Here is a 14,565-nt window from a genome sequence, read left to right as displayed (position 1 = left end):
TACCTTGCAATATTTTTTTTCACTTTTGGGTAATAAGTTTCATTGCCTGAAGGAGGGTCATTGAGGAGGGTCCAGGCAGCCCTGATGTGTAACTGGACAAATATATCTTGTCCAGTTTTCTTGTCTATTTGGTGAGCACAGCTCTAATTCTGGTCTCCGGGTGTTGCTAGTCTGGCTCCTCACCACTCCACCAGCCTTCCATCCCATGGCCAGGCAGCAGCACTTTGACCCTGTGCTGGCTGCACCCCATTCTAGGTTCAGGACAGTCCCTGGAGGGGTACAAGTACGTGGATTTGAACTCAATGATCCTTATGGATCCCTTCCGACTCAAGATATTCTATGAATCCATGATTCTGAGTATGTCAGCTTCTAGTTTAACCCTGCCACGGCATGAACACAAGTGAAGCTGCTGCTTTTACTTGTTTCCCCTGTGTTTTCTGTATGCTGGACTTCTCCTGAGAAGTCCTGCTTCATGAGACGTCACAGAGTCCCCAGCTGACTCTCACACTTGGTCTGTGCCTTCACTGGAGCAAAATCAGGAAATAATGGTGCCCCATAAGGCAGGGCTGTCCCACATTACACCCTGGGCAAGCACAATGAGCACAGAGCAAGGGCAGGAGCCCCTGTAGTTCAGCATTACCCTGGCTCTGGGAGAGCCTCTCCATGGCCCTCTCATTTCAGGGACTAATTATGTCACCTTAGTGATTACTTTGGAAGGTAAAATTATGTATGTAAGCACAAAGGACGGAATTCACAGGAGTATCCAGGTGGCAAAAATACTGCTAAGGCAGTGCCTACATCTTCTGAAAAGCCATGGCCCATACCCTTATGCTTCTTTTAATGATGTCTTGAGGCAATGAGTGCTGTTTCTAAATTCAGGCTTGAAAAACCGCTCTATTGCCATCTCTATTTTGTCTCTCTGTATTCTCTCCACTGAGCAATATGATTTTAAGAATAAATAAAATCCTGAGGCATGTTGCCTGGAATAAGAGGAAGAAAGCCTGAGCTCAGAATCTGCAAAAAAACAAACAGCACTTTGCTGAGGGCAAAGCAGCCACTTTAGAAGAAGATTTATGTCCATATCACAGATCTGCTCCTATGGTGATTCCTGTGACATATGGCTTCATTCCTCAAAAAGATGCTGCAAAAAGGGAAGTTGAATCCCTCACATTGCAGTGTAAACTCATTTAAAAAGTTAAACAGCATGGCACAGTTCAGCTGTGCTACCTCCACCCTCCCTCCGTTAGCAAAACTCAATATTAACTGAAATTTTGTCAGGGCTGCTGATACTGATTTTCACCTTCTGGTTCACTGAAGTCTCTGAAGGATGCTGACACCTTGGCTGTACAAGTGCCCTGTCTGTGTTTGGAGCAATAAAAGCAGAGTGAGATGTTTGCTCCGATTTGTTCCAGGTGCATCTTGTGCAAACAGGGAAAGCAATTCTCTTGGCACAAGGAGAGTCTGCGCCACGGGGGGACACATGCCCTGTCCCTGGGGCACGGGTGTGTGGCACAGCTGATTTCTGTGCCTCCAGGCAACACAGGGGCAGTGCATGGCACCAGGGGTTTCACCTGGATGGTCAAGGCTGTGGTTGCAGCCTTTGTCTCTGAGGTCTGCTGACTACAAGATTGTTTTTACCTAACGGGACTCTGGCAGGAACTGCTCGGCGGTCGATCCAGAAGGACACCCAGGACAACATGACCATGAGAGTGGCAGGGAAGTAGGTCTGGAGCAGGAAGAAGAAGATGTGTCGGCGTAACGTGAAGTTTATATAGAGGCGATTGTACCACCCTGTGAAACAGAGGGAGTGAAAAAGAGGAGTCACACCAACACCAGACTGCTTTCAGATAGGGTGATGCTGCACCAGGGGAAAAGTGACTACTTTTCTTTCTGAAAACACAGTTAATGGCTGCAGATCATTGCAATTTACAGAAAAAAACTTCTTAAACTTCTTACTGAACCAGCTATCAAAGTCAAACCATCTCTCAGGCTGATCAATTCCAGAAAATAAAGTCTATCAATCAGAGAGTTTAATTCAAGTGAAGACTTGGCATGACCTTGAAGAGGGATTATCTTTCCAGACTACATGACCATTTAGGTGGAAATGTGTGGCAGGGACAGCCAACTTGGTATAGAAGAGTGTCAGGTCTGATGGGATACAGAGAGAACCCCCAGTGGACAATCCTCCATGGCCAAGGGCAAGAGAGACAGTTTTCACCTTTCTTCCCCCAGCTCTGGAAGGTGCTCTGGTTGCCCACCTGTGCTGCTGTAAAAGGCAAGCTTTGTGGTGGTGTGAAACTCCTGAATCAGGAACTGGGACAGTGATATCCTCTCATCTGTTTTTAGGGAATCGTTCCCATTCTTCCAGTAGAGCATAAGGTCATCTTCAGTGTAGGCATCTAGGGAAGCAGAGCAAATTCAGGATAGTGCACTAAGACAGTTGCTACCACCCCCACAGTCCAGGGCTTACCCACAGAGCTCCCAGCTGAAAAGGTCAAATTCCCAAATGCCACCCACCTAGGTGGTGGGTATGGCTGTGGCAAGGAGTGGACTAGCTCATGGTCACAGCCCTCAGGCCTGATGCCTGGTACATTTTGTTAACCCTCCTGTTTCTCTAATCATAGTTTCACACACATAATATGTGTGTCAATCCACTGCATCAGAACTTGAACAATTCTTTCCTGTAAACCTCCTAAAATTAGATGCAAAGAAAGGGAGCCTTAGCAGAAAGAACCTCCTTGGGGTGATGAGAGAAACAATCAGAGGAACAATCTGAACAAACAATGGTTGGAAGCATGCAGGAGAAAAAACTCTTGGAGAAAAAGATTTCTGCCTATGATATACCCATGAACATTACTTCATTTTCTAATACATGTGGAAGTAACAGTAATGTTAATCCTTTCAGATGGGTTTAGTAGCAGCTCTTTTCACACAGGGAGAAAATAAATCACATATAAATGTATTAAAACAGAATTAAAATTGTAATTTCTTATTGCAAGCTTAAGAAGGAAAAGAAAATAATTCAAAAAAGCCAAAAGTTTAAAATGTTGCTATGTGAAACCTGGGCAATTCATATATGCATCATACTTGGGACAAAAGGCATAAGCTGGCTTTATCTCAAATAGGCAATTAATGTCACTACCCTATCATGGTTTCCACACCATGGATGAGCAGATGTTGCCCCTGAAGGGTGTATGGCCATTTATCCATGTGTTTGAGGCACCTGGGCAAACTGGTGCTGTTGGAGACTGCTGACCTGCGGGCAAGTGGCCCAGGGGCTTTGGGGGTGGGGTGGCAGTGGGGCAGCCTGGGCCCCACTGGGCATTCAGGGCCGCTGGCAAGACAGTGCTCACAGCTGGTTTTTAAAAACACTTGTTACAAACACCATCTAATTCTAGTAAAAAAATACAGGCAGGGAGCTTTTCTTGGTGTTGAAGTCTGATGACTTTGGTTAGAGCTTCCATTAATGTAGCAGCAGTGTAATTATTGGTATAATTAATTATTGATATAATAATTATTGGTATAAAACAGTTTAGGTGCCCTTGGCTCCCCAGTACCTCCACTTTACTTACAGCTTTCTATCTCCAGGGAACATGTTTGTGTGTCCAGGGGAAAGCGACTAAAATCCATGTTGCACATTGCTGTTACTGTAACTCTAGGAATAATAAAAATCACTCCATTAAAAACTTGTCTTCTTATGGGACTGTAAAATAGTAAAGCTGTGAGTTTGGTCTTTTATTAAACAACTACAGCCAGTACCACTCAACTGAAAATAAATTCCTTCCACTCAGCTAAAGCCATTCCACTTTAGTTAAAGCCATTTCTTCCTCTCAGCAAGCTACCATTAAAAAAGGTGACTAGAAAGTTAGGCCATTACAAATTGTAACTAGATGACAGAAGCATTGGAGAAGAAAATGAGAAAGGGCAAAAAGGACACTTCCCCCTGACAATCAGCAAACACATCTCTGCAGACATCTGTCCTTTAAACAGATGCTTTGTACGATAAAATAATTTGCATTTATCTAAGCCATCGTAGTTGCAACCCATGAGGGATGCAAGCAATTTCCTCGCACACCATGAATTCCAGCTGCTCAGTGGAAACTCGGTGATCACACATGGGAATCAGCCACCAGAGGGCACACGGCTGGAGCTGGAATGCAAGCGACCACCGAAATGCTCTGGTCCATCCGTCAAAATCTCTGGCCTTGCTATGGTCTGATTATCACATTTTTAATAGCATAATTTGGTGTTTGAACCAGAAGCAACCATAAATCTCGACTCGACTGGTTTGGACTCCAGAGAAGTAAATGAAAATAAAAGTATAAATTATATTGGGGAAAGAATTAATAAGTTATAGAAGAGTCAGTGGTAGAGAGACATCATACAGTGATAAAAAAACAATGCAGTCCCTTATATTAGTAGTCCTTCTACACGAGTGGGTTCTGTCTGATGTTGCTCTCCTGCCTAGATTTAGCCTTTGAGTGAAAGTGCTTGGCTCAGCTGGAAGTTTAGGTGCCAGTGAGGTCTGTGGTGGTTTCCAAGATGGGAAAACAATGTCTGGCAAAGTACCCTAAAAATCCAGACACCAAGGAAAAATACAATCTGCAGACAAAGGCATTCAGCAAGGCAGACAGGCAGCAACGACCTGTCAGGGAGCCTTTGTCCTTCCCCAGCATTCATGAAGCATTGCAACCTGCACTTGCTGCTGAATAAAACACTGAAACCCAGCCAATTTGTTATTGAAGTCTTTCACCACCACTTTGTACTGGGCAATTGTTTAAGCAAAAGGCTGTGCAGGATCTGAGTTTAATGTCCTCCTGTTCCCATCTTCTTTAGATAACCATAAATGCTTGCATTGCAGGTGATTGGCAGCTAAATGAGTGTGTAGGCATGCATGCTATAGCTGAACAATATGTCATATTCTTGTCCTTTTTTATTGTACTCAGGACCTGACCAAACTTTGCAAAGGCCTAAAGAATACCTGAACCTTGTCTAATCTGCTGAGTGAAGAAAAAGATTTGATAATGAGAAGGTAATGTTAAGGCTATGAATTCAAATTAACTGTAAGATAAAAATATCAAAGTACAAAAGAATTCTTGTCAGACTGATGCCCCCTAGAGAATCAAGAATTTCTTTGCTTGACTTTTTTTTGTAGAATCATAAAACACCTTGGCAGGCTGAGAAGTTACCCCCTCACCTTGTGGCAGGCTCAGCTTCACCTCTGCTGATACCAACATTCCCTAAAGACCTCCACAGCCTTCACAAGCAGTGTATTCTGCAACATTCTCACTAGTTAACTCTATGAGTCTTGCTGATACTGACCTCCTATCAGCCAGGTTTTCCTTCTTTTTGTCCTTCAGAATATATTCTCTATCATCTGATGCTTTGTTTATTTATCAGTTATTTTGTTATTTCATTGCTGTGGAGGTGATGTTGACATTCTTGCATAGAATATTGTACAGAAATTTCCCTTCAAATAGGTTTTTATGGGTCCTTTGGCAGTACTTGTTTTCTAACTGGATAGAGCTGCAGCCAAGTAAAACAGAAGAACATATTTTATATTTCTTTAGAGATTGATAAATTGATGTTCTGGGATAGAGTTAATTGTCTTTTCAAAGTAGCTAGTGTGGGAATACATCTTGGATTTGTCAAGAAAACAGTGTTAATAACACAAGGATATTTTTATCAATGCTGAGCAGGGTTCCACAGCACCAAGGCCTTTTCTGCTTCTCACACCACCCTAACAGGGAAGAGGCTGAGGGTGCACAGGGAGTTTGGAGGGGACAGCTGATCCCAGCTGACCAAAAGGACATTCCACAGCTTATGTCATCATGCTTAGTATATGAAGTGGGGGAAGAAGAAGAAGGAAGGGGTGGAAGTTTGGAATAAAGGCACTCGTGTTCCCAAGTGACCATTACGTGTGATGGAGCCCTGCTTTTCTGGGGCTGGCTGAACACCTGCCTGCCCTTGGGAAGTGCTGAATCAATTTCTCAATTTGCTTTGCTTGTGCATGGGGCTTTTCCTTTACCTAATTATCTGCCTTTATCTCAGCCCACGAGGTTTTTTGTCTTTTACTGTTCCATTTCTCCCTCCCACCAGGATAGAATGAGGCAGCAGCTACACGGGGCTTAGTTGCCAGCTGGGGTTAGATCACGACGCAGATGCTCCTCACTTAGCATCTCCAAGCATGAAAGCGTTACTTACCAGAAATTTTAAAATCCCAGCTTAATAACATTCAGACTTATGCCAACTGATTAACTATTTGGAAAATAAGGGAGAAAGCCAGGGCTGGGACCATCCCTCAAGCCAGAGGACAAAACAATGTTTACCAAAAATGTCTCCTGCAAGGAGCTTCCATGGATTTCACATGAAAAGTGAGCAAAAAGCAGGAAGAGCCAAACCAAGCGTTTGGGTTGCTCTAACAACACACAGGAGTCACCAAGAGCTATATACCCTTGCTCTGAAGCTTGTCACTTCATGTGCTGAAAGGAGGTTCCCTCTGGTTTTTTGCTTATTATAAAGTGACACTCAGTATAATTTATACTTCTTCATTATTGTTTTCAAGAATAGAAACTGCAGATTTTGCTAAGTCCAGAGACTTTGCTGTGTAGTGAAGCGGATAACTATAGATGCCCTGGACTTCTCTTTATTACCAGACACTGCCCTTTTATTTAGAATGTGCCCTGCCTTTTCAGCAGTGCCCCGTGGGGATTGCAGCCTGCTAGCTCCCGCTGAGCTGCTCCGAGGGACTGCCACGTCTGACTGCAGCTTCCCAACAGGGACAGGAGCTAGCCACGCTCACAAAATGAAGAGACACTGATGGAACCAACAATGCTGGCACAGAAACTGGCTTTCTGCAACCGGCACTTAAATGTACTCATACAGGCATTTAGATGTCTCTGGATAGCGAGCACATTCATTCTTTTTATGCCTTTTTTGTATGAAGTCATGCAAAAACACAATACAGGAATCAATTAAACCACTTTCCACTAATAGCTTGCATTGAGGGAATGCAGTTTTACCTGAGGCTATAAAGTACCTTCCCATCTGGCTGGACCCGCAGCATGACATTGTCTGTGGTGGTGTCGTGGATGAAGGAACGCTTAGAGTGCACGAAGAACATGTCGGGGACCCAGATCTTCTTCACCAGTCTGCCATCAAAGGTCATGCTTTGGTTGTTGGTGCTGGGGAACGACAGCCTCTCGTCTTTCCAGTAGTGCCTCAGGTAAAGAGTCATGGTGAAGTCCTGCAGCAAAAAGGCTTCTGTCACTACCGACACCTTATCAGCACAGTAGGGATTGCTCCTCTCTGGGACAAACCATGAAGTGTAAAGCACCTCTCCTGAGGGCACATCACTCCCCGGGCTGCAAGGAGCATCACCAGCTGCAGCTTGTTTATTCATCAGGTCAGACAGATTTACTGGGCTCAGCCACAACTCACTTCTCAGACTTAAACTCAGTACAGAATGAATAACTCTGTCACTAATGTGTCTTCATTTAAAAAGCAAGTAATGATCTTGCTAAGTACCATGGCATTTTTCTAAAAAGCTGCACAAGTTAAAAAGTATTGATTCTGAAAATGTAAAATCTTCTCCATTATTATTTTGCTAACAGCCAAAATCGACCCTGAATTTTTTTTTAACCTAAGGCCATCTAGTGGTTTTCCCATGTTGATGAGTGTTGCAACATGACATTAGAGGAGGAACAGGGGCAGTATTCAAAAGCCATGGGAACTAATTCAAAATCATAATGTTTGATTAAAACCAAAAAAGAACAAGCTTGTTGTTTGGATTTTGTTTGGTTTGGGGTTTGTTTTGGGGTCTGGGTTTTTTCTTTAACTTCTAAGTCCTCGATGTTAGCTCTTCCACTCTGCTTTCAAGACCCAAAGCTTTCTAGGGGCCCTCTGGCCACCTCCACAAGCTTTCTCCTCAACCAGAACAGGTGAAAGCTCAGGATACCCATGGCTAGCTGCCGGGGTGACAAGAGCACTGGAGTCAGGGAGTCAGCTGGAAGGGCCCCTAGTTCTGGGGAAAATGCTGACCCTTGAGGTCAGATAACTGCAGATATCCCAGCCCACATGAGAGCTGAAATAGCTGCAGTGAGAGGAGCCTGACATGTCACTAGTGTCTCTGCCAACCACCAGCTGTGCCTGGCTCAGGCATGGGAGGAGGTCCAGTGCAAGCTCTTTATCCCTCTGTCTGTTAATTAGGAGCAGAGAGAATCTGGGGCTTCCTGTGAAACCTTCAGAGCTGTTTGATAGTTTTGTTGAAAAGTCAAAACATTTTCAAAAATATTCTGTATTGGGGAGTGATTCTTTTGTCTTTCAAAGCAAAACCTGAGTTATTGAGAGACTCTGTGGGTCACAGAATGTTTGGATTGGAAAAGTGCCCTTAAAGACCATCTTGTTCCAATCCCCCTGCCATTGGCAGGCTATCTTCCACTAAACCAAATTGTTCAAAGCCCTTTCCAGCCTGATCTTGAATGGGATGGGGCATCCACAACTTCTCTGGGCAGTCTGTTTCAGTGCCTCACCACACTCTGAGTAAAGGATTCTTCCTTATATCTGATCAAAACCTACCCTCTTTCAGTTTAAAGCCATTCCCCCTTTTCCTTGGGAGCTCTCTGGCCCCTGACTACCTCAGAACGTGTCCAAAGTGACTATGTCTGCAGCATGTAAGTGCTTTAAAGCAAACACATTCATTGGTTTCCTCAGAGCTTTTAAGTGTGTTATCACTATTTAAGAAAATAGAGAAACCCAAATCCTTTGAGACAGTCTTGGCAATGTTTTATCATTCTGTCCTAGAGGAAAGAAAATGACAGATTTCTTCCTTCTGCTTCAAGGGCCATGAAATGGTAGCATGAGGTCAATAGAAGTAATTGTTGGCAGATTCAGATTGAATGTGAATCTGCCTTTGGAGGCTGTGGAGTGTTTCTCCTTGGCAGTATTCAAACCCCATGGACACAACCCCATGTAGCCTGCAGAGTTTTGGTCTCCAGAGGTCCCTGACTCTTACCATGTCCACCTCAGAAATGCTGTCCAGACTTTCAACTTGGACATCCACCCCAACAGGAATTGCAGGGCCTAGGGGAAAAAAAAATAGGAGTTGACAAAGTACAAACCTAGTGAGACAAAGCAATACTCTGACTTTACTATCTTACAGGGAGAAATAGATGCTCAGTCTTAAATAGAAACAACAGTAAGCCAATAGAAAGTATAAATTATTGGAATTCACAACAAAAATCTCCTAATAACAACTAAAGTCAGTAATAAGACTGACCCATGAATAATTTTCTCTTTTTATTGTGTTATCCTACATGTGGTCCTTCAAGATTTAAAAGCAACTTTAATTGTTTTTAGCTCTAGTGCTTGAGTCCAGGACTGGTGAGACAGATTACTGGAAGAGGATCCATTCACAGAGAGACCAGTGGTGGCACAACTAAGGGAATGTGACAGATTTTCCCTCACTTTTGCTCTCCTTGCAGGCTAATAACATCCATGAAAGTGTGCATTTGACTTTCACAAGACTCAGTGCTCAGCTGTGGAGAAGAAAGGGTGACAGGAAGGGATACATAGCAGGACACAGGCATGTGCCAGTGAGCCTGAGGCTCCTGAGGGGAAGGGTCCAACTGTGACCCCATATAATAGGGATTCTGAACTTTTTTCCCTCCTCCAGGCTTTGACTAGTCTCTCATATACCTCTGGCAATTACAGTCCAGGAGAGCTGTCAAATAAAATAATGCTCACATTTGTGAACTGCTGTGAAACTGAAATGTTTTTAAATTAATTGAACATGCTTGTATTTGGCATATTGAGCATTTAGCGATAAAATCTTCTTTCATCAGAGTATATAATGGTATCCTGGATTTGAATGACCATCTGTCAGCCAGAAAGGGTAGATAAATTACAACATTCTCTAATCCGATGCGCTGAAAGAAAGAGCGTTCTCCATCCATTTCCCTGAAAGCTTCAGTTGCTCTAGCACACAGCCACCAAACTGTGAGCAAGTATTAATACAGTCAAAATATTTTATTTTGGGTTATAAATTAGGTCAAAGTGGTACATCATTTGATTATGCACATGTATGGCCATACTAAGACAAAAACTTAGAATGTCCCACACCATCCAGGTATAAACATAAGGTGTGTTTGCAGATTTTTATCAGAAGAAAGTATCACTGAGCAATAGGATTAATATATTGCCTGTTAATCATATTTCCATGCCTTTGACTATGCTTTTTGCTTATCCAGCAGGCTATTTCACTGAACATCCATTCCCCCGAGAGTGCCATGAATTCACAACTCAAAAGAATAGAAATTAGAAACAGAAGAGCCAATCTGCTTCTTCACTGTTGTAAATGTTACAGAATAAGGAAGTGACAGTTTAAAACAGGAACAGTGACAAATGTGCATGTTTCATACCTCCAAAACCTGGTCTCATGCTGAAGTCATGGTCATCTATTCGCAGCAGCTGCTCTGACTTCGTCAGGGGAGATTTGGTGATGTCAGGGCTTCGTTTTAAGATTGGGCTACCAGGAGGAGAGAAGCACAGCTATGAGCCCTGGGCAGTGCCTGTGAGAAGCATGCGCTTGTTTCACTCCATTTACTCCTCAGAACATCCACCCCTTAGAGTATGAGCCTGTGATTGTGGCAGTGGTTGGCAGAATGTCATTAAAAACTGATTCCTGCACTCAGCATGCAGTTTAGGCACCTGTGATAATTTTAGCACTGAGAAAACATTTGTTTGGTGGCTTTTCGTCCCTGTAAAATTCTCTCTGCAGTTTGGGGACAGTCATTAAAATGTGTGGGCTGGAGGAACAATATGTGTGAATAAGTGGAGAGGAGGAGGCATTCCTGACATTGAGTTATGATGGAGTGTGAGGCCAGGAATTAGGGAAACAATATATCAAATAAGCTACTGGCTGGTGCCCAGGAACAAAATGGAGAAGGTCTGGGAAGCAGGCCAGGAGGCAGGCCATTCCCTAACTTGGGATAAAATTATTAGCTTCTGCCCCAGATTTCCATCAAGGATAAAAAGCAGCATTACAGGCCTGGGAGGTCTCTGAGCATTAAAGAGCCTGGGAGGGTAATTCCAGAAGCTGTTGGAGCTGCACCGAATGCTGGACAGAGGAGGCTCTGATTCCCTTCCACATCAAAATGCAAACTGCTGTTCAGTGCCCCAGTGCTGTGGCTGGGATGGTGATGGCAGCAGCTCCTTGGTTGCTCTCTTGTGTAGGGGAAGCCTTTGCTGCCCTCAGAACCAGCCACTTGGGTGGCAGGAGGGCTCAAAAAAAGGAGGAGAGGTTTTGCTGGCTCTTGATTTTAGAAAAGGTGGCACACTCAGAGAGGCACTCATCTGAATATACACAAGACAAGTAAGAAGTAAATTAAAGGAAAACAGGCTGACAAAGAAACTTGATGAGGTAAAAGTTCCTGAGATAAAGTTTCTCATAAATGAGACTGCTCAGCCATGCTGGACTTCTCAAAGACTTGTTGAAAGTTGTACGAGAAGCCAATACAACAATCTCCTAACAGAGGCCAGCGGTGTTGACAGTGACTCCTCTCACAAATCCTTTATCTGGACTTCAAAGTATCTTAGAGAGATGCTTAGACTAAGTTCAATAATTGCTAAGAGGTTTGAGTTGTCTACTTCCATCAGTGAGTTCTAGTCATGAATTATCCCTCGGGCACTTTAAAAGCTGGCCCCGGCTTCTGTTTGAGGTTTAGTTCAGCCTCTGAAAGACCTGTGAGTGTACATTAGGAAGGTTTATGCCTGTCCAAGGCAGAGGCCAGGGGCAAAGCAAACCTTTGAGAGCAGGTTTGACAGTGCTCAGAAAGGTGCTTTCTCCCTGCCAGTGGCAGTGGGAGGAACAAGTGGCATGATGGAGAGCCCATGGAAGGACTCTTGGAGGGAAGGAATCCAGAAGGGATTCTTGGAGGGAAGGCACCCACTGACACGGCATGGCAACACAAACTGCGCATCAGTGCCACAGGGAGCCTGAGGGGATGCGGCAACTGGCCGTGGCCTCACCCCCCAGCCCCGTGAGGGTGCCAGGCAGTGGGGCTGCCTCTGGGGCCTGCTGCACCCTGCTAATGGCATGGCTAACACCTACAGACAGCTGGTGAGGCAGAGTGGAAATTTTCCAGAGTAGAAATCCATTTTGATTTAGGTGAAACGTACATCTTTGAGTTAAGTCTGTAGCTTGCTGTTTAATCTGACTGCCAGTTCGTGCGAAGGGCCTGTGCTTAGAGAGACTGCTTCAGCCAAAAGACAAGAGATAAGGGGAGAGGGGGTGGCAGACAGAGCAGGGCAACCTGACCCAAGAGTTCTTTAGCAGCAAGTGTCACACAAAATCAGTAAAATGAATATGTATGAATCTATTGTGAAATTGTATGCATACGTATTTGAGAGAGAGCTAAAAGGGGATCTGGCGTTCCCAGAGGTATGCATGCCATTTTAGGAGAATGATTCCCACATGCGTCCAGCGCTGTAATAAACACACCAGCTTCACAACTTTCACAAAAGTTGTGAAGTTTGTTTGCTTCCACAAATCACTGGCTTGTCTGAGTGGTGCCCCCATCCCCTGCCCAGCCCAGCCACGGGCATGTGGCGGGCAGGCCCAGGCCAGCAGCGGCCTCCTGAGAGCTCTGCTTACCTGCCCTGCTTGTGCGCCTCGCCGTGGGCTTCCCGTCGCTGCCGCTGCGGCCGGCTGCAGGAAACAACGGGAAAATGGAGAGCTGAGACAGGTGGGCACGGGCAGGCGGGAGAGGATGTCAGGAGGGAGGCACCGCATCCCTGCAGCTTTACCTTCTGTCACATGTGAGAAATGGTGCTTACCTTTTTTTTTGCAGCCTTTCACCAAAGGCCGGTGGCAGGCTGGGCATGGCAGAGGGTGCGGAGGGTAGGGATGCTCGGCCTCACAGTGGAGACAGGGCAAAAGGAGGGGAGCCATGATTTTTGTAAGGTGGGATGCCTCTGTTTTTGACTGTCTGGCAGAGTACCCAAGCAGGCAGCTGAGGTCCCACCTGCCCAGCCTTGGCTGGCAACACCAGGGGCTTTGGAGACAGCAGCTGCCATGGGGCCTTAGGGCCACAGCCATTACACCTGCAGACTAGAGTATGTTCATGAGAAGAAAAGATTTTCAAATTATTTTGGAGGGGGGGGAAAAAGGAAACAAACGGTGCAAATTGTTTCTGGCTTCATACCATCTCCCATCTGGCTGTCAAGAAAGGTCTTCTCAGGTCTTTGGCCAATATTCGATTTAATCATTAAAGGCAAGAATATTGCTTTTGGCCATGTAAGTGCTAGCTTGAGCAAAAGTAACATTTTAAACATTTAACAGTTCTAAGTCATCTTTAACTAAAAGTAAAAAAAATTAGCTTCTCTCTGTAATAAACACTAACTCAAATCAACTGTGCTAATGAGGCTTTTTGCCTATTAGCATACATTTCAAATCCCTTTGTATAGAGTTACAGTGGCAAAACTCTTTTTGTTGTAATGGTTGACAGCACCTGAGCACCATTGTCCCTTTGGTGTGTGGTGGAGGAAGCCCAGGCCTTGTGAGACAGTTCTTTTCTGGGCTGGGAACATTCCAAAAGCCAACAGTATGGAAGGGAAATTCATCCTGCTGCTGCCACAGAGAAGCAGACAACCAGGTCAGGAATGGGCATGTGGGGCTGTAGTACTGATTCACCCTGAAGAACTGGAAGAGTAGGATTTTTTTTTTTCCAGGATCTACTTTGTGTTTCCCAGAGGAATTCTAGGAATAAGTGCACAGGCAGATGAGTGTTTGGGGGAGTCTTTGGGCCATGCAACACCATTGCCATTAAAGGAAGCAGCTTCTGTGGCACTGCTTGGACCTGGGCATCACAAAGCAAAACACTTGCAAATGCAAAATGCACTTTCTGGAGCCTTCTGCCTTCTGAGACACCTTATATGTCTCACTGCTGCCTGCTTCTCATCTGCTGGCTGTCAGGAAATAATTTCTTGTGTTTTGGGGATAAGCAGATTCTGGCAACAAGCTGACCTATTTGCATGACTTTAAGTGCCCTAGTAAACTCTTGGCTGTTCAGGAATAATGCTGGTATTTGAACAGGGATGAAGCAAGCCATGTTCTTGCCATTTCTAATTTTCATTTCCCTTGTAGGTCTTATCTAATGCTTCATGGTGGCTCTGTCCCTATTCTGCTTGTCAAGGGAGACTTCAAGGCATGGCCATCAAGGATTTGTGGCCAACTCATCCCCATTCTCTGCACTCAGCAAGCCTGGGTGTTTCCTTTTATTTCCTCCAGATGTTCCTCTCTCTCCTCTAAAGTTAACTTTATTTCCCTGCCACAGACAAGCATAAAATGTCCCCCATGCTCCATCCACTGCAGAGTACTGTGTTCATTTGAGCTTTGGTTTGGGTATTTTGCTTCTTTTTGCCAGTCCTGTTCCCCTTGTCACAGCTCTGTGGCAGCAAAACATTTTTACCTGTTACCCAGTTACTCCAATTTGAAGCCCCATTTCTTTCTACTCAGTAAATACCTTTTCTGTTCTGGTTCCTGGGGAGTCCTCTGCTGGCTCAGGG

General features: G+C 44.7%; 1 protein-coding gene across 1 annotated transcript in view; it reads right to left on the bottom strand.

The window, feature by feature from the left end:
• Positions 1–14,565, bottom strand: part of GABRR1 (gamma-aminobutyric acid type A receptor subunit rho1) — a 30,233-nt gene that overhangs the window by 4,277 nt on the left and 11,391 nt on the right. The window contains exons 2-8 of the mRNA XM_071443059.1: positions 12,653–12,706; positions 10,419–10,525; positions 9,014–9,081; positions 7,023–7,246; positions 3,573–3,655; positions 2,259–2,399; positions 1,639–1,791 (exon numbers count right to left, since the gene is read on the bottom strand). Of these exons, the coding sequence (XP_071299160.1) occupies positions 1,639–1,791; positions 2,259–2,399; positions 3,573–3,655; positions 7,023–7,246; positions 9,014–9,081; positions 10,419–10,525; positions 12,653–12,706 (830 nt within the window). The remainder of the gene's footprint in view (positions 1–1,638; positions 1,792–2,258; positions 2,400–3,572; positions 3,656–7,022; positions 7,247–9,013; positions 9,082–10,418; positions 10,526–12,652; positions 12,707–14,565) is intronic.

Source organism: Agelaius tricolor, unplaced genomic scaffold (assembly GCF_023055355.1).
Source record: "Agelaius tricolor isolate 1412-34295 unplaced genomic scaffold, bAgeTri1.0.p SCAF_1, whole genome shotgun sequence".
NCBI classification, from domain to species: domain Eukaryota; kingdom Metazoa; phylum Chordata; class Aves; order Passeriformes; family Icteridae; genus Agelaius; species Agelaius tricolor.
The sequence above is the reverse complement of the archived record's forward strand: the minus strand, read 5'-3'. Positions and strand labels throughout refer to the sequence as shown.